The 27,275-nt window shown below is 53.1% G+C and overlaps 1 protein-coding gene across 2 annotated transcripts; it reads left to right on the top strand.

Annotated features, from left to right (window-relative positions):
• Positions 1-1,933: 1,933 nt before the first annotated feature.
• On the top strand, positions 1,934-23,653 carry PAQR8 (progestin and adipoQ receptor family member 8). Of its 2 annotated transcripts, none has more exons than XM_064146700.1 (2): positions 1,934-2,003; positions 17,673-23,653. In XM_064146700.1, exon 2 carries the CDS (start codon positions 17,717-17,719, stop codon positions 18,773-18,775), a length of 1,059 nt encoding a protein of 352 aa, XP_064002770.1. In that variant the 5' UTR covers positions 1,934-2,003; positions 17,673-17,716; the 3' UTR covers positions 18,776-23,653. The 2 variants fall into 2 exon arrangements, with proteins under 2 accessions (XP_064002770.1, XP_064002769.1); XM_064146699.1 differs by lacking the exon at positions 1,934-2,003 and adding an exon at positions 2,237-2,490.
• The last annotated feature ends 3,622 nt before the right edge of the window (positions 23,654-27,275 follow it).

Here is a 27,275-nt window from a genome sequence, read left to right as displayed (position 1 = left end):
GCCCTAGGATCATTTTTGTGGTGCCCTCTTTCTGGACCCATTCCAACAGTCTTTCTTACACTGAGGAGGACCCTGGAGGTGAACAGAGCTCTGCAGGTGGGGTCTCATGGGAGTGGAGTAGAGGGGGAGAACCACCTCCTCATTTAAAGCAGAGAGGAGGGTGAGAAAGCAATGTTATGGGGAGATGTCTTTGAAGGGTGGAGAATGAGTGCAAGATGTCACTGAGGAGGTTAGGACCTTCCAAGTGTATCTCATCTACATGCCTGAGGCAGATAACAGGAGAAAATGAAGGTGTCCTGCTCGATTTCTTCACCCTGCAAGTTTCCATTCCTCAGTTTGGGAGCAGTGGTGCTCCCAAGTACTGGCAGATGGGTACCAGGATGTGCCCAAGTTTCACCCGGGCTGGAGTGATCTTATCAGAGCTGGAAAGTCCTGTTCCTGGGCTGCCTCTGCTGCAACCCTCTCCCTGCAGGACAAGCAATCCTTTCTGTTCCCCTTTTAAAATAGCTGGAAAACAACAGTCCTGACAGGCTGAAGAGGCAAAACCCACATAAACAAACTGTCATGGAGATGGAAGAGGGGAAACAGATAACTCTGGACTCAAAACTTCGCCCGCACATGGCAGTGGTGACTTCACAGTTGAGTTGACTGTCATGCTTTTGGTCCAGGCTGCATAAGTCACTCCCACACATTTCCCAGCCATAGTTCAAGGGCAGACCACTCCTGGAAGGCTTTTGGGTGCAAATGCTTCTTTTCTGGAGCCCAAAGATCCCGGTGCTGTTTTTACAGCACAGACCTCACTGCCCTGATAGCTGGTAGTTGTTGCAAATCTTAGAATCACAGAATCAGGCAGGTGGGAAGAGACCTCCAAGCTCAGCCAGCCCAACCTAGCACCCAGCCCTCAACAAGCAACCAGACCATGGCACTAAGTGCCCCAGCCAGGCTTGGCTTCAACATCTCCAAGGATGGTGACTCCACCACCTCCCTGGGCAGCCCATTCCAATGCCAATCACTCTCTCTGACAACAACTTCCTCCTAACATCCACCCTAGACTCCTTTGGCACATCTTGAGACTCTGTCCCCTTCTTCTGTTGCTGCTTGCCTGGCAGCAGAGCCCAACCCCACCTGGCTACAGCCTCCCTGCAGGCAGCTGCAGACAGCAATGAGCTCTGCCCTGAGCCTCCTCTGCTGCAGGCTGCACCCCCCCAGCTCCCTCAGCCTCTTCTCACAGGGCTGCGCTCCAGGCCCCTCCCCAGCCTTGCTGCCCTGCTCCAAACACCTTCCAGCACATCCATAGCCCTCTTTGTAATAGAGGCTCCAGAGCTGGATGCAGTACTCCAGATGGGGTCTCAGCAGTGGGGAGCAGAGGGGCAGGATCACTTCTCTCGTCCTGCTGCCCACACTGCTCTTGCTGCAGCCCAGGCTCGGGTTGCTCTCTGGGCTGCAGAGCACACTGGCAGCTCGGATGGAGCTCCTCATCCACCAGCACCGCCAGCTCTCATGAAGGGAGCAGTGTTTTACACTGAGGATGGTGAGACACTGGCACAGGTTGCTCAGAGAAGTGGCAGAAGCTGCACCACTGGAAACACTCCAAATCAGGTTAGATGAGGCTCTGGGCAGCCTGCTCTAGCTGAAGATGTCCTTGCCGACTGCTGGGGCCTTGGGCCGGATGACCTCTAAAGGTCCTTTTCCACCCGACCCATTCTGTGAGTCTGTGACTGTGTCCTTGCCTCAGCGTCACTCCTTCAGCTCCCTCTGCCCAGCGGCGCTGCTGCCCAGCCAGCCCCGGGGGCCCCGGCCGCGGGCGCTCCCACCGGCTCGGGCCGCGCTGCGCCCAACCTGGGCCGGGCCCGGCGGGGCTCGGCGGGGCGCGGGCCGCGGGACCACCCCGGGGCGGGGCGCGCATGCGCGGGGGAGCCCGGCGGCGGCGGCGGCGCTGCCGGGGGCGGCGGCCGCGGGAGTCGGTGGCGGCGGCGGTGGCAGCAGCGGGGACATCGCGGGCGGTGAGTGCCGGTCCCCTGCCCGCGGGCAGCTTCTCTCCCCTGCGGACGCTTCGCCGAGGGTCCCGAGCGGGATCCGGCTGAGGGTCTTCCGATCGATCCCCGCGGGGAACTGTCGGGGAGCTCCGGCGTCCCCGCCCGGGTACCGCAGCTCCCTGCACCGCGCCGCACCCATTCCCGCAGCCGCTGCAGCATCCTCCCCGGGGAGGGGGAAGGGGGCCGGGTCACGCCGGGGCCGGTGATGGGGAACACGGGTAAAACACGGCCGGTGCACGGGAAACGCGGGAGCAACGGGTGAAACGCGAGTAAAACACGGCCGGTGCACGGGAAACGCGGGAGCAACGGGTGAAACGCGAGTAAAACACGGCCGGTGCAGGGGGAAGGTGGGTGACAAATGAGGGACACACGCCAAACGCCAACAGAAATTGAGTCGTGGCATAAATTCGCCCCACTTGAGACCTGTGTGTCAAGGGCCTCATGAAGGAGAGAGGTGAGCACTGCTTTATCTCCCTGTGTGTCTGTAGTAGGCACGGGTGGATTTCCCGTGCGTGACTTTGACCCGGCAAGGAGACCAGCATAGTTTAGCCATAAAGTGGGTGAAGAGCCAGCCCTTGCTGTTTGCTCGGGAGTTCTACCTGCTCCTTTCACTTGACGCAGCCCAGCTCATGTCTCAGAGAGGCTGCCAAAGGGTTACTCCCTGCTTACCTCCCCCAGGACACTTTAGGGCTTGTTGGTTATGTCCTCCTCTGTATCCCGCCTGGATTTTCTCTTGGAAACACCTCGAGCATCTCACTTGTTTGAGGGAAAAGAAAAGCTGCAGATGGTCTTGAACAGTTCTGGTTTTCATCAATGAACAAACCACATATATATATATATATATATATATATATATATATATATATATATATATAAATTAAATACAATCAACCAGGTTGGAAGAGACCTCCAAGATCATCCAGTCCAACCTATTATAGTTTGTGTTGGAAGAGACCTTAAAAATCATCTATTTCCAATCCCCCTGCACTGAGCAGGGACATCTGTAACTAGACCTGGTTGCTCAGAGTCTTGACCAACCTGACCTTGACCATTTCCAGGGAGGGGGCATCCACAACCTGTTCCATACATATGTGTGTGTACATATGTATATATATATATTTATAAGTTTGGGTAAACATCTGAAAGCCATTTGCTCAGTGTCATCTTTGGCATGAGTGCATATGAGCCTCCCAGCAGCTGGGCTGGGGTCAGATAACTGGTGCTGGGTACATAGGGCTGGTGGTCCCACACCTGATGTTGGTTGAATGGCTCTGCAGCTCCAGCTTTGCCTGGACCTCATAGCTTTTTCCTGTGCCACAGGGTGAAGATGTGTGCCGGTTGGTGGGTGCTGTATGAGATCATTGCTTCAGAGCTGAGAAACACTCTGGCAGTTTGGTTAGCTGGGGGTCTTGGCAGCAAAGGGAGGCTGGGTGAGGGTGAGGATGTGTGTGGTGCTGTCCTGGCAGTGGTGGCTGAGAAAGCATGAAGTCATGACAGGGTGATGGAAAAGGATTAAGCACATATGCAGTGCTCTGCTGGAGTAAAATCCAGAGGCTCTGAAGTCTGGTTTTGAATCATGGAATCATGGAATGGTTTGGGTTGGAAAAGACCTTTAAAGGTCATCTAGGCCTGTCCCCTCGCAGTGAGCAGGGACATCTTCAACTAAACCAGGTTGTTCAGAGCCCCATCCAACCAGGGCTGGGATGTTTCCTGGCTTGGGGCATCTCCCACCTCTCTAGGCAACCTGTGCCACTGTTTCACCACCCTCATGTAAACAATTTCTCCCTTCTATCTTGCCTGAACCTCCCCTCTTTTGGTTTGAAACCACAACCCCTTGTCCTGACACAGCAACCCCTTGTCCCCTCGGCAGTGCAGGGAGGGGACAGGCAGTGGTGACCGTGCTCCTGCCTCGCTGTCGGGATGCAGCAGGGTGCTAGGTGTGTTGCAGCCGTTCCTAGAAGCCCTGGGGCCCGCGGTGCCAAACCACAAGCCGTTAGACACTTCCTCCCATCCAGCCAGGAGAGCTGTGGGCTAACAGCTACGCTCGCTGCAGGGCTTTGCACTGGCTGGACGTGCATGGTCTGACTTCTTTACACTGAAGCCACAGCTGGAAGCCCTGGCTGAGACGAGGGCTGTGTCCCTGCAGGCTCAGGAAGGGCTGGCTGGTGGAGGATGGCAGAGCTGCTTGCCCTCGGTCACATGTGTGCACTTGCAGTTACTTGTGCATCTTGAGTCATGCACCAGCTTAATTTGTAGCTGCCAGTGTAGATGATTACCCCTGCTGATGGGATCAGCCCAGCAGCACGTTCATTCCAGCACCATTTAGGCATTCCACTATCCATTTCTTCCTGAAGAAATTCCTCCAGAGGAATAAGCTCCTTAAAAAAAAAAACCCAACTCCTTAAAAACCTTCTTGTGGCCATCCAGCATCTGAAGGGGGCCTCCAGAACAGCTGGGGAGGGACTTCTGAGGCTGTCAGGGAGTGCCAGGACTGGGGGGAATGGAGCAAAGCTGGAGGTGGGGAGAGTGAGAATGGAGGTGAGGAGGAAGTTGTTGAGCAGGAGAGTGGTGAGAGGCTGGAATGGGTTGTCCAGGGAGGTGGTTGAGGCCCCATGGCTGGAGGTGTTTGAGGCCAGGCTGTGTGAGGCTGTGTGCAGCCTGCTCTAGGGTAGGGTGTCCCTGGGCATGGCAGGGGGGCTGGAACTGGCTGCTCCTTGTGGTCCCTTCCAACCCTTACTGATTCCATGATTCTAGGAACTCCCAGGAAGGCTCCTTGGAGGCAGCAGCTGTATGTCCGTGGCCGTCCCTTACATCCTGAAGCCTTCAAGCCCGGGTGGTAGCCTGCTCCTAGTTGCTTTTTTTATTCCCCAGTGGATTCTTGGGATCGAGTGAGGATGCAAGCAACTGGTTGCAGCACAGCCCTCCCTTCCCTGGAGAGGGAATCGGCCACCTGGTCCTTGCTGGCCCTTACCAGGGGCTTTGCAGCCCCTTGGAAGTGCGGCACAGTGGAACCTCACCGAGAGAGGCCGTGGGGTGAATCAGGAGGAGGTTCGGGGTGGGAGCGAAGATGCAGAGAAGGAGGGGAGCTGGCAGCTGCAGGGGGCTGGCGCAGAGCTGCAGCCTGCCCTCTGCCCGCAGCAGCCGCGGTGCTGTGCCTGACTGATGCACATTTTTTTCTAATGACCGAAGCTTTAAAATCCACAACCTTAAAAAAACAAAACAAAACAAAACAAAACAAAACAAAACAAAAAGGGGTTTGTGCAAAAGGCTTTGGTGGACAACAGCCCCTAGCCCGTGGGGAAGATTCTTTGGCAACAATCTGGATCGTCAAACAGTGCATGGCCAATTTAGTGTGCTTGCTCTGCCTGCAGGCAGCGGTTCCTGGGTTCCCATCAGCAGATAGATCCGAGCAGGGAATGATTTGCTGGCTTGTTGAGGTTTCTCCTGCTAGCTGGAGTTCCTGTCTCCAGCAGGTCCCTGCAAGATTTGTCCCACCGATTGTGATGGTTTGGGTGTTCCCCATTCCCCCCCACTCTGGAAATCCCCCAGACCAGACTCAGAGGCTCTGGAAATTGAATGAAGCTTTCTGTGTACAGCTTAGCACAAGATACAAGCAGATAGTTACAATCTATAAAGTTATAGACAGAAACTGAAGAGTTAAAAGGGAATACAGAAGCACAGCAGCCCTGCCAGAAACCTGAGTCCCCAGGAGGGTCTCCCAACCACCCTTCCACCTTCCTCCCACCCCTCTACTTTACCCAAGACTTTGCCTTATGCTTGAGGTAGCTTGGAGGGTCAGCCAGGGGGTTAGGAAGCAGATGGATTAGTCACACAGAGGGCAGGTTAGGTTAGAGAGAGAGGTTGAGCCTCAGAGAGACAGAGAGCAACTCTGTTATCTATGCTTATGTTCTTGTTCTTATCCATCTCAGCAAGCTTATGAGTGAAGTAGACATCAGCATTCTTTCAGGTGGAGCTGCCTGGGGGTGGCAGGGAAGGATACCTCATACCATGGAACTTGCAGGAGGAAACTTAGGAGGTAGGATAGGATAGGATAGGATAGAGTGGAATGGAATAGAATAGAATAGAATGAACAGAATCAGACAGGTTGGAAGAAATCTACAAGCTCATCCAGCCCAACCTAGCACCCAGCCTTAGCCAATCAACCAGACCATGGCACTAAGTGCCCCAGCCAGGCTTGGCTTCAACACCTCCAGGCACGGTGCCTCCACCACCTTCCTGGGCAGCCCATTCCAATGCCAATCACTCTCTCTATGAAGAACTTCCTCCTAGCATCCAGCCTAGACCTCCCCTGGCACAGCTTGAGTCCCCTGCTTCTGTTGCTGGTTGCCTGGCAGCAGAGCCCAACCCCACCTGGCTACAGCCTCCCTTCAGGTGGAAGAAGTTCTTTACAGTGAGGGTGGTGAGACACTGGCACAGGTTGCCCAGAGAGGTTGTGGCTGCTCCCTCCTTAGAGGTGTTCAAGGCCAGGTTGAATGAGGCCTTGAGTGACTTGTTCTAGTGGGAGGTGTCCCTGCCTGTGGTGAGGGGTTGAGCTTTGAGGTGCCTTCCAACCTAAACCATTCTATGATTCTAACTGGGATGCAGCTGCAACAAATCCAGACTCCATTATCAGTCAGTGGGGGAAAAATAAGTAAGAGGCACTTCACTGGCACAGTTTCAGCTTTGGCACTTGAAACCACACAGTTGTCCCATTCCATTGGTGGTCCCTACATGACTGAATAGAGCAGGCAGGGACTGGTGTCAGTGGCTGGAGCAAAGCCATACCTGGAAGTGTGATAAGACTTCAGCAACCTGATAGCAGCAGGTCACTGACTGGGGCTATGTCCTGGTCTGGTTTGATCACTGATGCACTGAAAGCCTGGAAGTGTGGGTGCTCTACCAGAGGATCTTGCACCCAACCAAGGCCTAAACCCTTGGGGGCTGTGTTGGCTGGAGGAGTGAGCTCCTGTAAACTTCATGAAGGTCAACAGGGTGAAGAGCAGGGTTCTGCACTTTGCCTGGGGCAATCCCTGGAGAAGAGAAGACTCAGGGGAAACTTAACTGTGTCCTTTCACTATGTAAAAATAGGGCTTGTAAGAAAGATGGAGAAAGGCTTTTTACCAAGGTTTGTAATGCCAGGACAAGGGGCAGCATTCATTTATAATCCAAATGAGAGTCAGTTTGGATAGGACAAGGAAGAAATATTTCACAATGAGGGTGGTGAGATAATGAAGCAGATTGCCCAGAGAATTCATGGATGTCTCTGCAAGTGTTCAAGGCCAGGTTGGATGGGGCTCTGAGCAACGAGATCTCATGAAAGATGTCCCTGCCCGTGGGCGAGGAGTTGGAACTAGATGATCTTTAGAGGTCCCCTCCAACCCAAACCACTCTGGGTTTCCATGTTAGTTGTGTGTGGGAAGAAGAAGTGGTGAGCATATCTGGAAAGAGCCAGCAGCAAAGGTTCAGTGAGGTCAGGAAGAAAAGCTGTGAAATACTACCTCAGTCTTGCAGAGTTTTTGGCAGGGCAGGAATGGATGAGCTGGAGGAGATAGTTGTAGAGATACTGACTATTAACAGTCCTGCATCTGGCAGGGCAGGAATGGATGAGCTGGAGGAGACAGTTGCAGAAGTACTGACTCTTAGCAGTTCTGCATCTGACTAGTGTTGCAGATGGGTTTCTGTTTTCACATCTCCAGTGTGTTGGTTGCATTATTAGGAGCATCCTAGAATCATAGAATGGTTTGGGTTGGAAGGGACCTTTGAAGGTCATCTACTCCAATGTCCTGTAGTGAGCAGGGACATCTCTCAAACTAGATGATCACCCAGTTTTAACGATGGTTGCACATAAAGAAACTGCAGCTACATCTATCACAGCAAATCAGAAGGGTACCCTGGTGATCCACACTGTTCCCCAGCGTGGTTTGGGAGTTAGCACAGTTCCAGGCAGGCAACTGACATGTAGCCACCCATTTTAAGGGTGCTGCAGCATGGAAGCATCCAAAACCCAGGGACTCAGGATGTTTAGCTCAAGGTCTGGGCTCTCACAGCAGAGGCAGCAGCCTCCTAAGTCCTGTGTCCTAGTTTTAGTTTTCCACTGCCCTACTTCACTCCTCGGAGCACTGCAGGGCCTCAGAAGCTCTCTGTCCTTGGGGAGGAGATGCTGTGTCCCCTGCCCCAGCGCAGTGTTTGCCAGCAGCTTTGTTTTGCTCCGTCCCCAGCGAGCACAGCGCTCATGGTGCCGGCTGTGCTGTTCTCATCCCCTGGAGCCATCCCAACGTGCAGGCAGCGCCGTACCCATGTCAAGAGGCACTTGCTGCTCAGCACGGCTGAGCTGGCTGCCAGCCCAGCTTGCATCCAGGCCAGAGCTCGCAGGGGAGCTGCATCCGTGGGGGATCCTGCCACCACCCACTGGCTCTAGTGGCTCATCTCCCAGCACAACGGGACCTTGGTTTGCTGATGAATGCATGCTTGGACAAGCCTTGCTTCAGCTGCATGCTCTCTGTGGCTCATTCCAGCACCAGTTATGCATTCCTCTATCCTTTTTTTTTCCTAAAGAAATTCCTCCAGAGGAATAAGCTCCTTAAAAAAAAACAACTCCTTAAAAACCTTCTTGTGGCCTCCCAGGATCTGAAGGGGCCTCCAAAAAAGCTGGGGAGGGACTTTTGAGGCTGTGAGGGAGTGCCAGGACTGGGGGGAATGGAGCAAAGCTGGAGGTGGGGAGAGTGAGGCTGGAGGTGAGGAGGAAGTTGTTGAGCAGGAGAGTGGTGAGAGGCTGGAATGGGCTGCCCAGGGAGGTGGTTGAGGCCCCATGGCTGGAGGTGTTTGAGGCCAGGCTGTCTGAGGCTGTGTGCAGCCTGCTCTAGGGTAGGGTGTCCCTGGGCATGGCAGGGGGGTTGGAGCTGGCTGCTCCTTGTGGTCCCTTCCAACCCTGACTGATTCTGTGATTCTATGAACTCCCAGGAAGGCTCCTTGGAGGCAGCAGCTGTATGTCTGTGGCCATCCCTTACATCCTGAAGCCTTCAAGCCCGGGTGGTAGCAAGTGGAAGCCTGCTCCTAGTTGCTTTTTTATTCCCCAGTGGATTCTTGGGATCGAGTGAGGATGCAAGCAACTGGTTGCAGCACAGCCCTCCCTCTCTGTGTGTAGCTGCATACAGAGAGGTAGAATTTGAGACATTTTCTTTTGTCTGAAATACTCCACAAAGTTAGTTTGACCCTTTTCCTTAGCAGATAAGGCTTTCCAGAAGATGTTCCCTTCAGTGTCTCCAGTAAATGGCATCACATCACCTTTCACCTCCCATAGCATCCTACCCTGTGCAGGTCCCTGCTGCATGGCTGCTTGTGGGACACTCTGATGCAGCTGTAGCTGGGTCCATAAGCATGTCTAGGGAAATAAAGTAGTCTGTTCAGTGTGCTGCTGAGTAGTCTCAGCACTGCCTGTTGCATTACAGCAGTGCATTAAGAGCACAGTGTCTTGTTCTCATTAGGCTGATGAAGATTGGTAACCCCACTTAAGAGATGAGGAGGTATGAACCCAATGTACTGAAGTCACAGGATCACAGAATGGTGGGGGGTAGAAGTGACATCTGAAGATCATCTAGTCTGAGCCCTCTTACTAAAACAAGATCACCTAGAGCAGGTTGCACAGGGTCATGTCCAGAATGGGTTTGAAAGTCTCCAGAGAAGGAAGCTGCACAGCCTCCCTGGGCAACCAGTTTCAGTGCTTCCTCACCCTCACAGGAAAGAAGCTTTTCCTCCTGTTCAAATGGAACCTTCAGTATTTCAGTTTATGTCTACTGCCCCTTGTCCTGTTGCTGGGCAACACTGAAAAGAGTCTGGCCTCATCCTCTTGACTGGATGATTCTGGAGGTCTCTTCCAGCCTGGTTGATTCTATGATTCTATGATGCTCACCCTTTAGATATTGATAAGCATTGCTAAGATCCCTCTCAGTCTTCTCTCCTGCAGGCTAAACAGCCCCATGTCTCTCAGGCTTTCCTTGCCAGAGAGATGCTCCTCTCCTCTCATCAACCTCATAGCCTTATGCTGGACTCTTTCCAGCAGTTTGTTGTCTGTCATGACCTGGGGAGCCCAGAAAGCAACTTGGCCTCTCTCCACTTCTTCAGTGCTGCAGTGTAGACTGAACCTTGATACCCTGCTGCCTGCTGGGGCAGGACTCATCTCTTGCACAAACTATCAAATACCACCTCTGCCACTTTCTGCCTTCTGCAACACTCCTGTAACTCCCAGTTAATCCCTGAGATGGGGATCTGCACCTGTTACAGTTGTTAGGAGGAAGATTGTCACCTAAATTTAGGGTGGAAGGAAGAAAACAATACCAAGAGTACACAAGAGGTGCTGCTTGAGCTGCTCTGTGGTCTCTTAGCTTCTGGTGTCTGGTAGACTTTCCAAAACACCAGGCAGAATGGGAGCAAGGAGCTGGTCCCATGCTCCCAAACACAGGCTCACAGGATATTAGGGGTTGGAAGGGACCCAAAGAGATCATCCAGTCCAACCCCCATGCCAGAGCAGGGCCACACAATCTAGCTCAGGTCACACAGGAACACATCCAGACAGGGCTGCAAAGGCTCCAGAGAAGGAGACTCCACACCCTCTCTGGGCAGCCTGTGCCAGGGCTCTGGGACCCTTACAGTCAAGAAGTTCCCCCCTTGAGTTGAGCTGGATCCTCCTGTGCTGCAGCTTCCACCCATTGAGTTCAGTTTGCCCTGAACTCTATCCAAGTGTTTTAGTTGTAGGAGATGTTTGGGCTCACTGAGTAGAGGCAGCAGGCTTTGGGATGGGACTTACCCACTGCATCTGAGCTAGCTGCAGCCTTGGAGCAGCTTCTCCCAGCCCTGCAGAGGTGAGCTGAGCCGCTCTCTGCCATCCTAGTGCCGTAGGAGCTGCCACACCAAAGCCAAGCCCTTGTAAAAAGGGATCAGAATAGAACTCCAGGCTTTGAAATGACCTGGAATCCCTCCAGGGACTTTTGCACAACTTCCAGAAGAAAGACATTCAGGAATTAATCCCTTGCAAGTTTTCAAACCCAGTCTGTTGCTCACTGCTGTTGTTTGCATGCTGTCCACAGCCACTTTTAATTTCTTTCCCCATCTTTCTTTCTTTCTTTCTTTCTTTCTTTCTTTCTTTCTTTCTTTCTTTCTTTCTTTCTTTCTTTCTTTCTTTCTTTCTTTCTTTCTTTCTTTCTTTCTTTCTTTCTTTCTTTCTTTCTTTCTCTCTCTCTTTCTCTCTTTCTCTCTTTCTCTCTTTCTCTCTCTCTTTCTTTCTTTCTTTCTTTCTTTCTTTCTTTCTTTCTTTCTTTCTTTCTTTCTTTCTTTCTTTCTTTCTTTCTTTCTTTCTTTCTCTTTCTCTCTTTCTCCTTTCCTTTCCTTTCCTTTCCTTTCCTTTCCTTTCCTTTCCTTTCCTTTCCTTTCCTTTCCTTTCCTTTCCTTTCCTTTCCTTTCCTTTCCTTTCCTTTCCTTTCCTTTCCTTTCCTTTATTTTCTTTTTTCTTTTCTTCTTTCTTTCTTTCCCCTTTTTTTCTCCTTTTATTCTTTCTTTCCCTCCTTCCCCCATTTTTCCTCCTTTTCTTCTTTCTTTCTCGTTTTTTTTCTTTCTGTTTTAAATGCAATGCATTTATTAAAGACTTCCCCACAGCTGACTTCCCCCTCTGCTTTGTTTACCAGGAATCACTGCCTTTCTGGAAGCCTGTGATGCTTGAATGCTAGTCTGCAAGCTAGCCTCTGCCCTTGGTCCAGCCTCAGTCCCAGACAGCTAGCACCGAGGCCAGACCGGTGGGAAAATCAGCCTTGCTCTGTAGCAGATTTTCTCATTCAAACTTCTCCATCAGACTGTGACCAAAAAGCAAAAGAGCTGAGAAAAGCTCTCGGGTTTCCAATTACCCTCTTCAAAAGGGAGAGGGAAAACTGGAACGGGATCGTCCTCCTCCTGTGCCTGCGGTTCTTATTGTGGCTGCAATGATACAGCCTGGCCATCCTCCACCCCCTGCTTCTCGCCCTGCGAGCTCCCTCCCGAACAAACGATACTTGGTTGCCGTTAATTGGGAGCAGCCAAAATAACTGAATCCCCCGGAGATGGAGGCTGAGGACAGCACCTCCCCGAGCCGCCCTGCCGATGAATGTGGCTTTCAGCCGCTCCTACGCCCCCGAGAAGGGGAAAGAATGAGGGCTCTGTCCAAGCGAACCAGCCAGTGCTGACCTTGGCTTTCGGGGCCGCTTGCTGGCTTTGTTTTGGCTTTGGCTTTGGTTTTCGCTTTGGGTTTTTTCCTTTTTTTCCTTATTATTCCCCTCCCCTTTCTCTCTCTTTTCTAACGTTAATTGCTGCTTGCTTTGTCCATCACATGATCGCTGGGAGCTGCCAACTCGCTCTCATTCCTTCGTGCCCCGACTCTGCTTTCAGAGAAGCAGGGGCCCGATTTAACGCCGTTTAGCCGAGTAGCAGATGAATGTCTTCTGGCTACAGAGGGTTATTCGGGCAATCTCTGAGCCTGCCTCGCTTGGTTAAACCCCGGCGTTTTCCAGCTGGGTGAGCCTGTCTGGAGGAATCTCTCCTGACTGCTGCTGTCAAGGGGGTCTGCAGCACCTACCCTCTTCGCTGGCTGCGCTCAGGGGCGATGCGAAGCGCTGAGCTCTCAGGGTGGGAGCTTCTGGCACTCACCATACAAGCTGCAGCCAGCCTGTGCTGGGTACAGAAGCTGCCCATCTCCCTCCCCTCCTTCTCAGCATGCAAAGCAGGGAGGCCACAGACGGTGGAGGGGGCGATGTGCCCCTCACATTGGCACGCATCCTTAAGCTCAGGCTTAATTGATCGACTGGGCTAGGACTAGATGAGGTCCCTGATCTTGAAGGTCTCTTCCAACCTGTTTGATGCTATGATTCTATCGCTCTGATTCTGTGATTGCTGCCTTGCCATGCATATTCTGGTTGCCTTTGCTCTTTACAGGCAGGGTTCACATATTTGGATTTCCTTGGGTTGGAAGGGACCCTCAAAGGTCCCTGTGTCCAACCCCACTGCAGTCAGCAGGGATACTTCCAATTAGATCGGGCTGCCCAAGGCCACATCGAGTCTGATCGTGGAGGTCTCCATGGATGGGGCCTCAACCACATCCCTGGGCAGCCTGTTCCAGTGTTCTACCACACTCTTCCTCCTGATGTCCAACCTAAATCTTCCTTGCTCCAGTTTCAAACCTCTACCTCCCGTCCTATGACTACAAGTTCTTCTGAACAGTCCTTCCCCAGCCTTCCTGCAGCTCCCCTTCTGATACTGAAACACAGCCATAAGGTCCCCCTGGAGCCTTCTCTCTAGGCTGAATGGCCCCAATTTTTGCAGCCTGGCTTCATAGAAGAGGTGTTCCAGCCCCCTGATCTACTGTGTGGGGTTCAGTTTATGGCTGCCCCTCTGCAGATGAGTGCTCTGACCCTGCTCCCCTGCAGCTCACATACCCAGTCTGCACTTTATCTGAGCTGTGTTTCAGTTCCTGCTATCCTGGGGTCTGTGTTAGCATTAGTTTGTGCTCACTAGGGGTGGGGAGCTTCAGCATGACTTTGAACAGAATCACAGAGTGGTAGAAGTTGGAAGTGACCTCTGGAGATCATCTGGTCCAACCACTCTTCTACAGTAGGGTTCCCTAGGGCTGCTTGCAGGGGTTTGTGTCCAGGCAGGTTTTGAATCTCTCCAGAGAAGGAGACAGCAACTTCTGTGGGTATCCTGTTTCAGGCTCTGTCACCTTCACAAGAAAGTTTTTCCTCATGTCTAGATGGAACACCAGTTTGTGCCCATTGCCCCTTGTCCTGCTGTGGGGCACCACTGAAAAGTATTGCCCTGACCTCTTGACACCCACTCAAGCACTTAGCAATTACTTAGACCCACTTTAGATATTGATAAGCATTGAGAAGATCCTCTCTCAGTCCTCTCCAGGCTAAACAGCCCAAACAGCCCCAGATCTTTCAGCCATTTCTCAGCAGAGAGATGCCTCAGTCCCCTCAGCATCTTTGTAGCCTTTGCTGGATTCTCTCCAGTAGTTCATTGTCTCTCTTGGAGAGCCCAGAACTGGCCACAATACTCCAGATACAGCCTCACTAGGGCAGAGTAGAGGAGAAGAACCCCTCTATTTGGCCTGTGGCTGCACTGCCTTTAATGCACACCAAGATTCCATTGGCCTTCTTGGCCTACAGTCAAAATTTGCCTTGCCTCCCTACATTTTGGCTTATGTCCATAAGGACACACAAGCTACTGAGTGAGCTCTGTGTCCCCATCAGACATCTGGACTCCACAGGTGCTTAGGAGAGAAATAAAGTCTTTGTGAACACACACAACATTGAACCCCTAGCAAGGCTTCTTCTTCTTCAGTGTTATACATTTCATGGATTTATAGAATCAACCAGGCTGGAGGAGACCTCCAAGCTCAGCCAGCCCAACCTAGCACCCAGCCCTCAACAATCAACCAGACCATGGCACTAAGTGCCCCAGCCAGGCTTGGCTGCAACACCTCCAGGCACACAGACTCCACCACCTCCCTGGGCAGCCCATTCCAATGCCAATCACTCTCTCTGACAGCAACTTCCTCCTAACATCCAGCCTAGACCTGCCCTGCCACAACTTGACACTCTGTCCCCTTCTTCTGTTGCTGCTTGCCTGGCAGCAGAGCCCAACCCCACCTGGCTACAGCCTCCCTGCAGGCAGCTGCAGACAGCAATGAGCTCTGCCCTGAGCCTCCTCTGCTGCAGGCTGCACACCCCCAGCTCCCTCAGCCTCTCCTCACAGGGCTCTGCTCCAGGCCCCTCCCCAGCCTTGCTGCCCTGCTCCAAACACCTTCCAGCACCTCAACAGCTCTCTTGAATTGATGGGCCCAGAACTGGACACAGCACTCAAGGGGTGGCCTGAGCAGTGCTGAGCACAGGGGCAGAAGAACCTCCCTTGTCCTGCTGCCCACACTGCTCCTGAGCCAGCCCAGGATGCCATTGGCTCTGCTGCCCACCTGGGCACACTGCAGCCTCATCTTCAGCTCCTCTCTCCCAGCACCCCCAGCTCCCTCTCTGCCTGGCTGCTCTCAGCCACTCTGGCCCCAGCCTGTAGTGCTGCTTGGGGTTGTTGTGGCCAAAGTGCAGAACCCTGCACTTGGCCTTGTTCAGTCTCATCCCATTGGCCTCTGCCCACCCATGCAGCCTGGCCAGGTCCCTCTGCAGGGCTCTGCTGCCCTCCAACAGCTCCACAGCTGCTCCTAGCTTGGTGTCATCTGCACACTTACTGACGCTGGACTCAATCCCCTGCTCCAGATCATCAGTAAAGAGATTGAACACATTTGTGACACTAAAATGTTGTTTGTGGACACCCTTTTGCCTTCAGGGGCAAAGGTGCTTCCATTAAACTTAGCAGCCAGATTGGCAAACAAGGGGGGGGAAACAACCCTCAGCCCTGAGAGGTGCCAAGGGAGAAAGCCTGGAAAGCTCAGAGTGAGAGGAAAGGTAACTCAGCTCTGACAGCTCTCATCTGCTAGGACAGGAAGCAACGTGAAAATATTTTGTCTCCTATCAGATATTTTGGGTGGTGAGAGGAAGTGAAATTTGCAACCTGGTTTGAAGTCTGCTTTCAGTTTGCCCTTTGTGCTATCTTGTCCTGGGACTGTATGGCAGCTCCCATCTCTCTGTTTTTACTCTCTCTTCATGTTTAACACTGTCCTGTCCTCTCTATCTCCCACCTAACTATGGGTTTGCTATCATGTGCACACACAGACTACATCTCTGTGTCATCTCAGCACAAGCCTGTTGGAGCAGGTCCAGAGGAGGCCACAAAAGCAATCAGAGGGCTGGAACACCTCTGCTAGGAGGACAGGCTGAGAGAGTTTGGGTTGTTCAGCCTGGAGAAGGCTCCGGGGCAACCTTCTTGTAGCCTTCCAGTACTTGAAGGGGGCTTATCAGAGGGATAGAGACAATGGTTGAGTAGGGCCTGTTGTGACAGGACAAGGGGTGATGGTTTTAAACTAAATGAGAGGAGATTCAGACTCGATAGAAGGAAGAAACTGTTTAGACTGAGGGCAGTGAAACACTGGCACAGGCTGTGTAGACGGGTGGCAGAAGCCCCATCCCTGGAAACCTTCCAGGTCAGGTTGGATGGGGCTCTGAGCAACCTGACCTAGTTATAGATGTCCATGTTGACTGCAGAGAACTGGACTATATGCCCTTTACAGGTCCCTTCCAACCTAAACCACTCCATGATCCTACTCTATGATCCTCCCAGACAAGCAGCAACAGAAGGGGACAGAGTGTCAAGCTGTGGCAGGACAGGTCTAGGCTGGATGTGAGGAGGAAGTTGTTGTCAGAGAGAGTGATTGGTATTGGAATGGGCTGCCCAGGGAGGTGGTGGAGTCTCTGTGCCTGGAGGTGTTGAAGCCAAGCCTGGCTGGGGCACTCAGTGCCATGGTCTGGTTGATTGTTGAGGGCTGGGTGCTAGGTTGGGCTGGATGAGCTTGGAGCTCTCTTCCAACCTGCTTGACTCTATGATTCTGTGATTTCTGACAACAAAAGGTGAAAAATGCAGGCACAATATTTATTTGCATTTACTTATTTTTGGCCAGCTCCCTCCACTGCAGCTCTGGTTGGGTGCACATAAGCTTAGTAGTCAGGCTCCACTCCTGCAGAGCTCTCTGTGCTGGCTGCACAAGAATAACCAAGTTTCAGTGTGATAAGATCTCTTCTGCTTTGTGTGGCATAAACACTGGCAGGGAAGAGACATACCTAAGGTAGAAGGGAAACAGTGTACTGGGAATTGGTGTCAGGTAGGCTTCAGACATTAGGATCCTGCTGTGCCCTCAATCTGAATCTTTCCAGGCAGAGTTTAGCCACTGGAGGTTGCCAGGGAGCAGAGCAGATGAGAGCAGAGCAGAGCAGGCAGAGGCATACCCAGCACTGGGCTTTATCTGCACTGAACATCCAGGCACATCTTACAGAATCATTTAGGCTGGAAAAGACCTTCAGGATCATTGAGTGCAACTTAGCACAGACAATTCCACTCCTAAACCACATCCCTCAGCACCACATCTAGGTGTCTTTTAAATCCCTCTGGGGCTAATGACTCCAGCACTCCTCTGGGCAGGCTGTTCCCCGGCTGGGCAACCTTTCTGGTGCACAAATCTTTTCCTGTGCCTGAACTAAACCCCTCCTAGCACAACTTGAGGCCCTTTTTTTCTGCTCCTATTGCTTGTTCCTTGGGAGAAGAGACTGACCCCCACCTTGCTCCAACCTCCTTTCAGGGAGCCGTAGAGAGCAAGATCTCCCCTCAGCATCCTTTTCTCCAGGCTGCAGTTCCCTCAGCCACTCTTCACAGGACCTGTTCTCTGGACCACCCACCAGCTTCCTTGTCCTTCTCTGGACATGCTCCACAACCCCAATATCCCTCTTGAAGTGAGTGGCCCAAAACTGACCCCAGTATTTGAGGTGCTGAGTGCAAGAGGACCAGTCCCTGCCCTAGTCCTGCTGGCCACGCTGTTGCCGGTGCGAGCCTGCCGAGTCAAGAGGAGTCCCTTTCCCTTTAGAGCAGGCCTGGCATCTCATCCCCCCCAGGAGTGGCAGCACAGCCTTCTCCCCGCTGCGTCGCCGCTAATGGTTCTGCTTTCTGTCCTCCTGGCAGGGCACACAGAGGAGGCTGCGCAGAGGCAGGCTGCCGGCGGCGAGATGACAGCCATCCTGGAGCGGCTCAGCACGCTGCCCCTCAGCGGGCAGCACCTCAGCCGCCTGCCCCGGCTGCTGGAGGATGGCCTCCCCAAGATGCCTGGCACGGTGAAGGAGGGTGAGGTGCCCCAGCTCTTCCGGGAGCCCTACATCCACGCCGGCTACCGTCCCACGGGCCAGGACTGGCGCTACTACTTCCTCAGCCTCTTCCAGAAGCACAACGAGGTGGTGAACGTTTGGACTCACCTGCTGGCGGCGCTGGCCGTGCTGCTGCGCTTCAGGGCGTTTGTGGAGGCCGAGCAGTTCGCCATGGACGCCTGGTCCTTGCCTTTGCTCATCTTTGTCCTCTCCTCCGTCACCTACCTGACCTGCAGCCTCTTGGCCCACCTGCTGCAGTCCAAGTCAGAGCTGTACCACTACACCTTCTACTTCGTGGACTACGTCGGCGTCAGCACGTACCAGTACGGTAGTGCCCTGGCTCACTTCTACTACAGCTCCGACCAAGCCTGGTACGACAAGTTCTGGCTCTTCTTCCTGCCCGCCGCCGCCTTCTGCGGCTGGCTCTCCTGCGCCGGCTGCTGCTACGCCAAGTACCGCTACCGACGGCCCTACCCCATCATGAGGAAGATGTGCCAGGTGGTCCCAGCCGGGCTGGCCTTCGTCTTGGATATCAGCCCCGTTGCTCACCGGGTGGTCGTGTGTCACCTGGAGGGCTGTGAGGAAGATGCTGCTTGGTACCATACGTACCAGATACTGTTTTTCCTTATCAGTGCCTACTTCTTCTCCTGCCCGGTCCCTGAGAAGTACTTCCCTGGCTCCTGTGATATTGTTGGCCATGCCCACCAGATCTTCCACACCTTCCTGGCCATCTGCACCCTGTCACAGCTGGAGGCCATTCTGTTGGATTACAAGAAGAGGCAGGAGATCTTTCTGAAGAGACACGGGCCTTTCTCCGTTTACCTCTCCTGCATCTCCTTTTTCGGCCTGGTGGCTTGTAGTGCCATCACAGCTTACGTCCTGCGACGCAGGATCAAGGCCAGCCTGGCTAAAAAGGACTCCTGAGAGTCATGAACGTGATGGGCACAGTGTCCCTGGGGTGGAGGAGGTCAAGGAAAGGAGCGTAACATACTAGAGACACAACTGTCTTATTGCCTAACACGCTGTGACTAACCAGACCCAGCCTTGGAGGGAGGGTTGGAGACACCACACTGCAGGGGCTTCCTTTTGCCATCCAGACCCTCGTGGAGATTTTGAAGGCAGAACAAGACACTTAACCAAGGATGCTGGAATAGGCAGAGGTTTCTTGTTCATCCTGGTAAACCTGTGGTTGAGCTCTTGCTGAATGTCAGGGAGGGCAGCCTGAAGGCCGTGAGACTGTAGAAGGGTCTGCCAGTGCTCACAACCCAGTGGAGAGGGCACCATGAGGACCAGAGCTAGGTGTGATGACCTCTCGGTGTTGCCATCTCTGTTATCTGGGGGAGAGCTGATACTGTCAAAGGCAGTAGCAAGGTTTCAGGAGGGGTCTCTGCTTCTCAGGTTCATCTGCAAGGATAGGTGTGGCACGGTGGCTGGTATAACCCTCTTCCTGCCCCAGCTGGGCTCTCTCTGTGGTCCCCTCGTCAAGTATGTTGATGCCAGGTTGCTGAGGTGGCTGTAGCAGAGCATTCTGTGCCCCTCACTGCAAGAAAGACATTGAGGTGGTTGAGCATGTCCAAAGGAGGGCAATGAAGCTGGTGAAGGGTCTAGAGAACAAGTCTTGTGAGGAGGAGGAGGAGCAGAAGGAACTGGAGTTGTTTAGCCTGGAGGAAAGGGGGCTGAGGAGACACCACCTTGCTGTCTACAACTCCCTGAAAGGAGGCTGGGGCAAGGCAGGGTTTGGTCTCTTCTCCCATGAAGCAAGTGATAGGCCCAGAGGGAATGGCCTCGAGTCGTACTGGGGGAGGTTTTGGTTGGACAGGAGGGAAATTCTTCCCTGGAAGGGTTGTTAAATTGTGGAGTGGGCTGCCCAGGGAAGTGGTGGAGTCACCATCCCTGGAGGTATCTGGAAGACATGGAGATGTGGTGCATAAGGACATGGTTTAGGGGTGATGTGGCAGTGCTGGGTTGGACTCAATGATCTGAAAGGCCTTTTCCAACCTAAACGATTGTATGATTCTGTGTTTGGAGTCTTAGCCTGGCCCGGGGTCATCTAGGATGAACTGAGTCTGAACCTGGGTCCTGTGTCTAGCCAGTGACCCGTGTGAGTGCAGCAGAGGTGGAGATGCTAAGTCAGCTCTTTTTGTTCTGTATGGCTGCACTATGTAGAGTGGAGCTGCTGCTGAAAAGCCAGGAGTCAGGCTGGCCCAAGGACCAGCAACAAGAGATGAGATCTTTCTCAGCAGTTTGCAGTTGACCTAAGACAGTGGCAATGCTGATGGCCTTTTGGTAGCTTACAAGACAGGTCTTCAGAGGCTCCTCACTTCCATCATAAGTGCTCAGTTCATTTTGAGGAGCTCGGCCTGGGTAAGGTTGGAATTGGTTTTCAGCATCCCTCAGTAGCAGTGGCAGAGGTTGAGTACCCTTGAGGCCATCAGCATTCGAGGCACTGGCCCTAGAAGGGGAAATGGTTTTGCAGATGGGTGCATCGTTTTGGCTGCTTGTGTGACAGGTTCATACATCCCTGCATCTGTCTAAGGAGTCCAGCGTTTTCCATGCAGTGTAGATTAACTTGGGTGTGAGCCATCTGATACAGGAAAGGCTTTGGGCTCTGGGCCTCCATGATCAGGCTCAAGAGGGTATGAAAGTGAAATAGTCTTTTTTTCCCCTCTTAATGGTGCTTTTCAGGACACCAAACAGTCCTTGGTGGGCCTTGTGGGAAAGCTGATCTTGAAGCTGTGGTGTTGCTTTGCTCTGACTTACAGGGTTGTGAGTCTTGCAGGTTCTTATCAGCACCAGATGAAGGAAGAACAGCAAAAGGCAGGAGCAGGGTGACAGCATTAGGGTCCTTTGCAACCTTGGGATGAGTTTGTCTTTTAGACTTGGTAATTACTCTGTGGAGTGGCAAAGACAGTGGTCAGGGACACTTACTGTCCTTGGGACCTATCCAAGGTTTAGCAAGGGTTAGTTTACTGTGTCCCACTTTAGATCTGTGCCTGCTTTGGGGGAATACTGGGTATGGAGCCATAGTGTTACACTGAAGTTGGTTGCACTTGCAGGACAGGATGCTCAGAGCCAGTGCAGAGGAACTGTCCCAAGCAGCCTGGACATCTCCTGTTTGACCCACTGCTTGCTCTCCATAGTAAACCCTGGCACAGCTTCTCCCAGCCCTACGCTGTGCAAGGCCTGCTGCCCTGAATGCCTTGACATCTGGCACATCCCCCAGAGGTGCAAAGCAAGGAATCCCTGGGATCTATGCCAGCCACAGATTTGTCTCACCAAGCCCAAGAGCAAGCAGCTGGATGGTGATTAATGGTTCTGAGTGTAGGGCTGGGGCCACAGTTTGTCACTGGTTTCTGCACTTGATCTGGTTTTGCCTCTGGAGATGTGTGTGTGTTCGTGGGTGTGTGTGCACATGTCATTTCCTACCCAGAAAGGCTTTGGCTTTTTATCTGCAGAGCCTTCTATCTGATTCAAGATTACCCTGAAGTCTCCTTCAGAGTGCTGTGCAGCTGGAGGAGCAAGGGAGGACCAGACAAGAGCATCTCTGGATCTAGATCTATTAATAGGAGCTTTGCTGTGTGCTGTGTTTTGTGGGCAAGTTTGAGACTCCTGGCCCTGTTAAGAAATGAAATATGAAGGGGGAGGGAATAAGTTTTGAGTAGGGAAGAAGAAATCTTAGGAAAGGCTTCAGGGGATCATCGTAGTCCACCCTTTCTCATGAGTCTAGGTCCCCTGCTTTGCACCCAGTCCAGCTGAGAAATGAATGATTCCATTTCCTGCAGTGTATTTTGGTGGTACAGCCATGCTGGCCTAACAGCAAATGTGCTGCAGGGAAGTGGTAGGTGAGGATGTTCTCACTTATCTCCTCCCAGGCACAAGAAGCTCATCTCATCATGGAGCAACCTGTGCTGGCAGGTGGACCAATAAAACCCCACCCTGCAGGGAAGGTGTCAGCAGTATCCTGGTGGTTTTGCCTTTCAGCCAGCTCACTGGGACAACACCACTGCTTGTAGGGAAGGGCCAGAGCAGAGCCCAGCAGCAGTTCCCCCTTGCACAGCAGCTAGTTGCTCAACTAGCTTAGCTGCACTGGTGGACCATTCCCTTCACAGTCTCTGTGCTTTTGTTTGTAGGTCTCCTCTCAGTCTGGGGGAAGACTTAGAGTGGGAGCTGTGGTTTTTCTTACAGCCTAGTTTGCCTTGCTTTTGAGGTAGGTAAATGTGCCACTGAGTGTGAAACTGACTGACAGGTATGAGTGTGTCCTGTGTAGGGAAGGGAGTGGAGTAAAGCAGGCTGTCCAGAGCTCCTTTCTGGGCCGAGACTGAGAGGGAGTGGGCATCACTTCTGACAGTAAACCCTGCTCTGCTGTTACCTGGAGTTACAGTGGTACCAAACAAAGGCATTGCCCAAGTATTTCCTTCTTTAGAGTCTGAATACGGCCATGTCCTGTCCTTGTCAAAGGGGAATGAGTTCAGTAACGCTGTCTAGCTTGGGGGTAGGCAGAGAAGGTGCCCACATGGCTCTTCTGAGGGATTGCTGGTCCAGCAGAAGTGCAGTTTGTCCTTATGGAGCAAACACCACCTTATGATGGTGGTGGTGGTTTTCCATATCCTCTTGTTAGCCCTTAAGTGAAGCCACTCGTGTCCCAGTGTGGCCCTGCACTCAGACCTGGAGCTGACCTCCTGGTTACTATGATGGGTTGATGTGGCAGGGAAGTTCAGTACAGGTTGCTGCTGCTGTGAGGATGCAGCCTTGTGGCACAAGGGGCTGACCAACACTGGAGCTTCTTTCACCCTTGTCTCCATCCTCCTCCTCTTCCTCCAACCAGCTGATTTCTTATCTCTCATGCCCAGACTTCACCCTTGTGCCTTATGCACCTGTCTGCCTATGGGGGCAGACTCCACAGGCCATGCAGTCTGCTGCACCTCAGCGAGGCCAGGACTGGGAAGTGACTGTCCATGCCCTGCTGTTGATCTAGGGGAGACCAGAGCTGAGTCCAGAGAGGGTAAAAGTGCCCCTGAGTTAAGTGCTCAGCTTGTTTAAGAGCCCCTCAGGCTTTTCTCCTTGGGCTCAGTACACCTACTTCCATCCTGGTGTTCTTCTAAGGAGACACAGTGGGGAGGACTACTAGCAACAGGGTTTGGTGATACTGCTGATCACCAAATGTTGAGCACATCCCAGATCCTGACAGGACCAAAGGTCCTACCCCTTTCCCCCAGGAATCTCTAGTCCTGAGACAGCATTTTTGCAGGTCTTGCAGCCTGGCTCTGCACAGGCCAACTCCTGAGAATCCAGTCCAGTGTGCCTTTCACTATGCCTTTTTGGGATGCATCCTGAAGGAACCTGAGGCTCCAAGCAGCCTCTTTGCTTTCTGCTGATCCTTGGTTGCTCTTAACAGCCACTAACCACTGGCAGGATTTGTTTGGTGTTGAGAGTAGAAGGGGAGGATGGAGGAAGGTGCCTTAAACTCATCTTTATGCCTAGTGATTTGTTTAACAAGGGGCAGGTTCCTCGTGTGCCTTGCAATTTACACCTTTACTGACAAGATTCTTTTTCAGCACTGTCTGTTACTAAACAGACCTACAAAAGAGTTTGTATTCCCCATCCCTATCTCCCCCTTGGGAAACAGGGAAGGGTGTGACTGTTATGTATTAACCATCTCTTTCCCAGCTCCCATCTGCTGCCCTTGTGTTGTTGGACACACTGACAATATTGTAAGCTTTGTACTGTACTGATCATTATTTAAAAAACCTTAGTAAAAAGAAAAGAGAAAAAAAAATAAACCAAAGGAAGTGTAAAAGCAAAGCAGCTGGTGTGGTGTGGAATTCCCAAATGCACTGTCTAAGGTTGAGTCGTGAGGAAGAAAAGTGGCTAAGGATTCTGGAGTGGTTATATTGGAGAGGATGGTAATTACAATCACAGAATCAGTCAGGGTTGGGAGGGACCACAAGGAGCAGCCAGTTCCAACCCCCCTGCCATGCCCAGGGACACCCTACCCTAGAGCAGGCTGCACACAGCCTCACACAGCCTGGCCTCAAACACCTCCAGCCATGGGGCCTCAACCACCTCCCTGGGCAACCCATTCCAGCCTCTCACCACTCTCCTGCTCAACAACTTCCTCCTCACCTCCACTCTGACTCTCCCCACCTCCAGCTTTGCTCCATTCCTCCCAGTCCTGGCACTCCCTCACAGCCTCAAAAGTCCCTCCCCAGCTTTTTTGTAGCCCCCTTCAGATCCTGGAAGGCCACAAGAAGGTCCCCTGGGAGCCTCCTCTGCTCCATCCTGCACAGCCCCAACTCTTTCAGTCTGTGCTCACAGCAGAGCTGCTGCAGCCCTCTCAGCATCCTCCTGGCCCTGCTCTGGACACACTCCAGCATCTCCACAGCCCTCTTGTCCCAGGGGCTCCAGACCTGGCTGCAGTACTCCAGGTGGGGTCTCAGCAGAGCACAGCAGAGGAGGAGAATCCCCTCCCTGGCCCTGCTGGCCACACTTCTGCTGCTGCAGCCCAGGCTCTGCTTGGCTTTCTGGGCTGCAAGTGCACACTGCTGGCTCCTGCTGAGCTTCTCCTCCAGCAGCACCCCCAAGTGCCTCTCCTCAGGGCTGCTCTCCAGCCACTGATAATAATGACTAAGAGGCTGTGGGTGTATCTGTGCATCTCAAAGCACTTTCCATGTTGCACAGTAACTATGTAATTTCCATTCCCTCTTCACACAGGAGGCAGAGTGGCTGCCCTGACACTGATCAGAGGGGCTGGAGTTCATCATCTACCAAAGCACTTGGGTGTCAAATTTTCCTTAGCTTCTGTTAAAGGTATCTACTGATTTGGTGGCCTGGCAGTTTCAGAGGGCAAGGTGTGAATACAAGCACCTGTTCAAGCAAGGCAATTCAGTGCATGCTTAACATGAAGCAGAGGATGCTGCAGAATCACAGGATGGCTGCGGTTGGAAGGGACCCCTGGAGGTCACCTGGTCTAATCGTCCTCCTCAAGCTGGGCCACTGAGAGCTGGCTGCCTGGAACCAGTTGTCTGCTGAAGATCTCCAAGGATGGAGACTCCACTACCTCTTTGGGCAGCCTGTGCCACCTTCACAGTCAAAAAGTGTTTCCTGATGTTCAGAGAGAGTACTCCTGTGTTCATTTCAGTGTGTGCTCGTGGCACTGGGCACCACTGGGAAGTGTCTGGCTCCCTCCTCTTGGCATATTCTCTTCAGGTATTTATATACATTGATAAGAACACCCAAGGCCTTCTCCAGACAAAACAAATGTAATTGACTTTGTCCACCTATTCTTTCACTTCTCTCTGGGTCCTCTTCTCATCAACCTTGTCCATCACTCCATGCCAGGGATGTTGGTGACTCTCTCTCCAGTCATCACTGGTTCAAACTCCCTTGTCCAGGAGATTCATACCTCATCCCCCAGGATATACACTCGGTGTGAATGCCAATCCTCTAAACCAATCTGCTCTTTTTCCTTCTGTCGCCGCCACTCTAATAATTGTAGTGATTATTTCTTCGTCACGCAGCCCAAGGCTCCTGTACCGTGGTGATTTCACCCACCAGAGGGCGAGATGTCCTCATCTGTGCTTTGCTAGCGCCTCAAACTCTCCACCGCTGACATCAGCGACAATCTTACCCTTGCAGCTGTCAGATAACGTGGGCTAAGAGACAGGGTACTCCCTTCCAGGGGGGGTCTCAGCAGAGCAGAGGGGGAGAATCCCCTCCCTCGCCCTGTTGGCCACACTGCTCTTGCTGCAGCCCAGGACATGGTTGCTGTCTGGGCTGGGTGCACACATCCAGATCCTAAGATCCTACTTCGTGACCCTGGATAAATTGCCTGGCCTTAGCTCCCCTCTCCAGGCTCCCCACTGATGCAGAAAGCATGATAGCAGCCCTCCTGCCCCATTGCATGCTCTACACAGGGGCACTGTGCCACAAAGCCTTGTTAAAAAGTTGCTGTCACTCTCCTAGAGGACAACTCCTGTCCCACAGAGGCAAGTTCCTCCTCTGAGGAGCACCTTGGTCCATGCTAAGTTCAAGAAACCTGCTAAATGGTGCTTGGGTATCAGAGCAGAAAAATCAGCGAGAGAGCACTTCAGCCTCAGCACCTGCATCTGGGTCAGCAGTCACATTGCTGCTCTGTCAGATCCAGCTTTTTAAGCCCTGCTTGGCCTTCAGTCTATTATTTTCCTTTCTGAGCTCATCAGATTCATTCTTTTATCTCTCAACAGCTGGCTTTCTCCTCTCTCCCACACCATACTTAGGCAAACAGGCTGCATGCATTTCTCTCTGCTTGACTTCTGCTTACGAAACCCTCAGATCCTGCTGCCTGCCCTTGAATCACAGCCTGGCCTCTCGTGGGTGCTGTTGATAAAGTGACTAAGGCAAAGACACACACAAAACTCTTCTCCCTGTAGTGACTGACTTGGCTCTCTGTTACTGCTTACATTTGGGAGTGACTTTTGCACATCCATCTTTTCCTGCTGCTTCCTTCAGAACGAGATGAACATTGTGTTTCTAAGAGAGGAACATGCCATGGAACCATTTCTAGTTGGTTGGCCAGGGCTGGGTGCTAGGTTGGGCTGGATGAGCTTGGAGGTCTCTTCCAACCTGCTTGATTTGGTGATTCTATGAACTCACTGTTTCATAGCTCTTGTACATACTACATGAACAATAAACCAGCACAACCACAACTCCTGCTAAATCACTTTGAGCACTCTAAGCACGGATTTCACCCTCCATGCCTACTAACTTCTCTCTCTGGGCACAGCACACAGCAGGGACAACTCCCAAAAGGCAGCCTGGGTGCCCTGACAGGCTGTGAGAGGGAAGAACACGGCGGCGGCAAGCGCCGCAGCAGCCCGGAGACCCCTCAGAGCCGCAAGGGCACAGGATTAGCGCTCGCACCCATCCAGGGGACGCGGAGGCGTCCCGAGGTGGGCGCAGTCCCGCCAGCCCTGGCCCTTTCCGGACCCTTCCTCTCCAGCCCCTGCAGCCCCGTCCCCCTCAGACCCCGCCCCTCCAGACCCTGCCCCTCCAGACCCTGCTCCTTCCAGACCCCGCCCCTCCAGACCCCGCCCCTCCAGACCCTGCCCCTCCAGACCCTGCTCCTTCCAGACCCCGCCCCTCCAGACCCCGCCCCTCCAGACCCCGCCCCTCCAGACCCTGCCCCTTCCAGACCCCGCTCCTTCCAGACCCCGCCCCTCCAGACCCCGCCCCTCCAGACCCTGCCCCTTCCAGACCCTGCCCCTTCCAGACCCCGCTCCTTCCAGACCCCGCCCCATCCAGACCCCGCCCCTCCGCTCAGCCCGGCCCGCCCCCGGCGCGCGCTCCCGTCGCCACGGCAACCCCGCCCCTGTCTCTCCGCGCAGGCGCCCCCGCCCCGGCCAGCCTGCGCCCCGAGCCGCCTGTCGGTTGCCACGGACACGGCGTA

Source organism: Pogoniulus pusillus, chromosome 7 (assembly GCF_015220805.1).
Source record: "Pogoniulus pusillus isolate bPogPus1 chromosome 7, bPogPus1.pri, whole genome shotgun sequence".
Taxonomy (NCBI): Eukaryota; Metazoa; Chordata; class Aves; order Piciformes; family Lybiidae; genus Pogoniulus; species Pogoniulus pusillus.
This window is presented reverse-complemented; position numbering and strand designations above follow the sequence as displayed.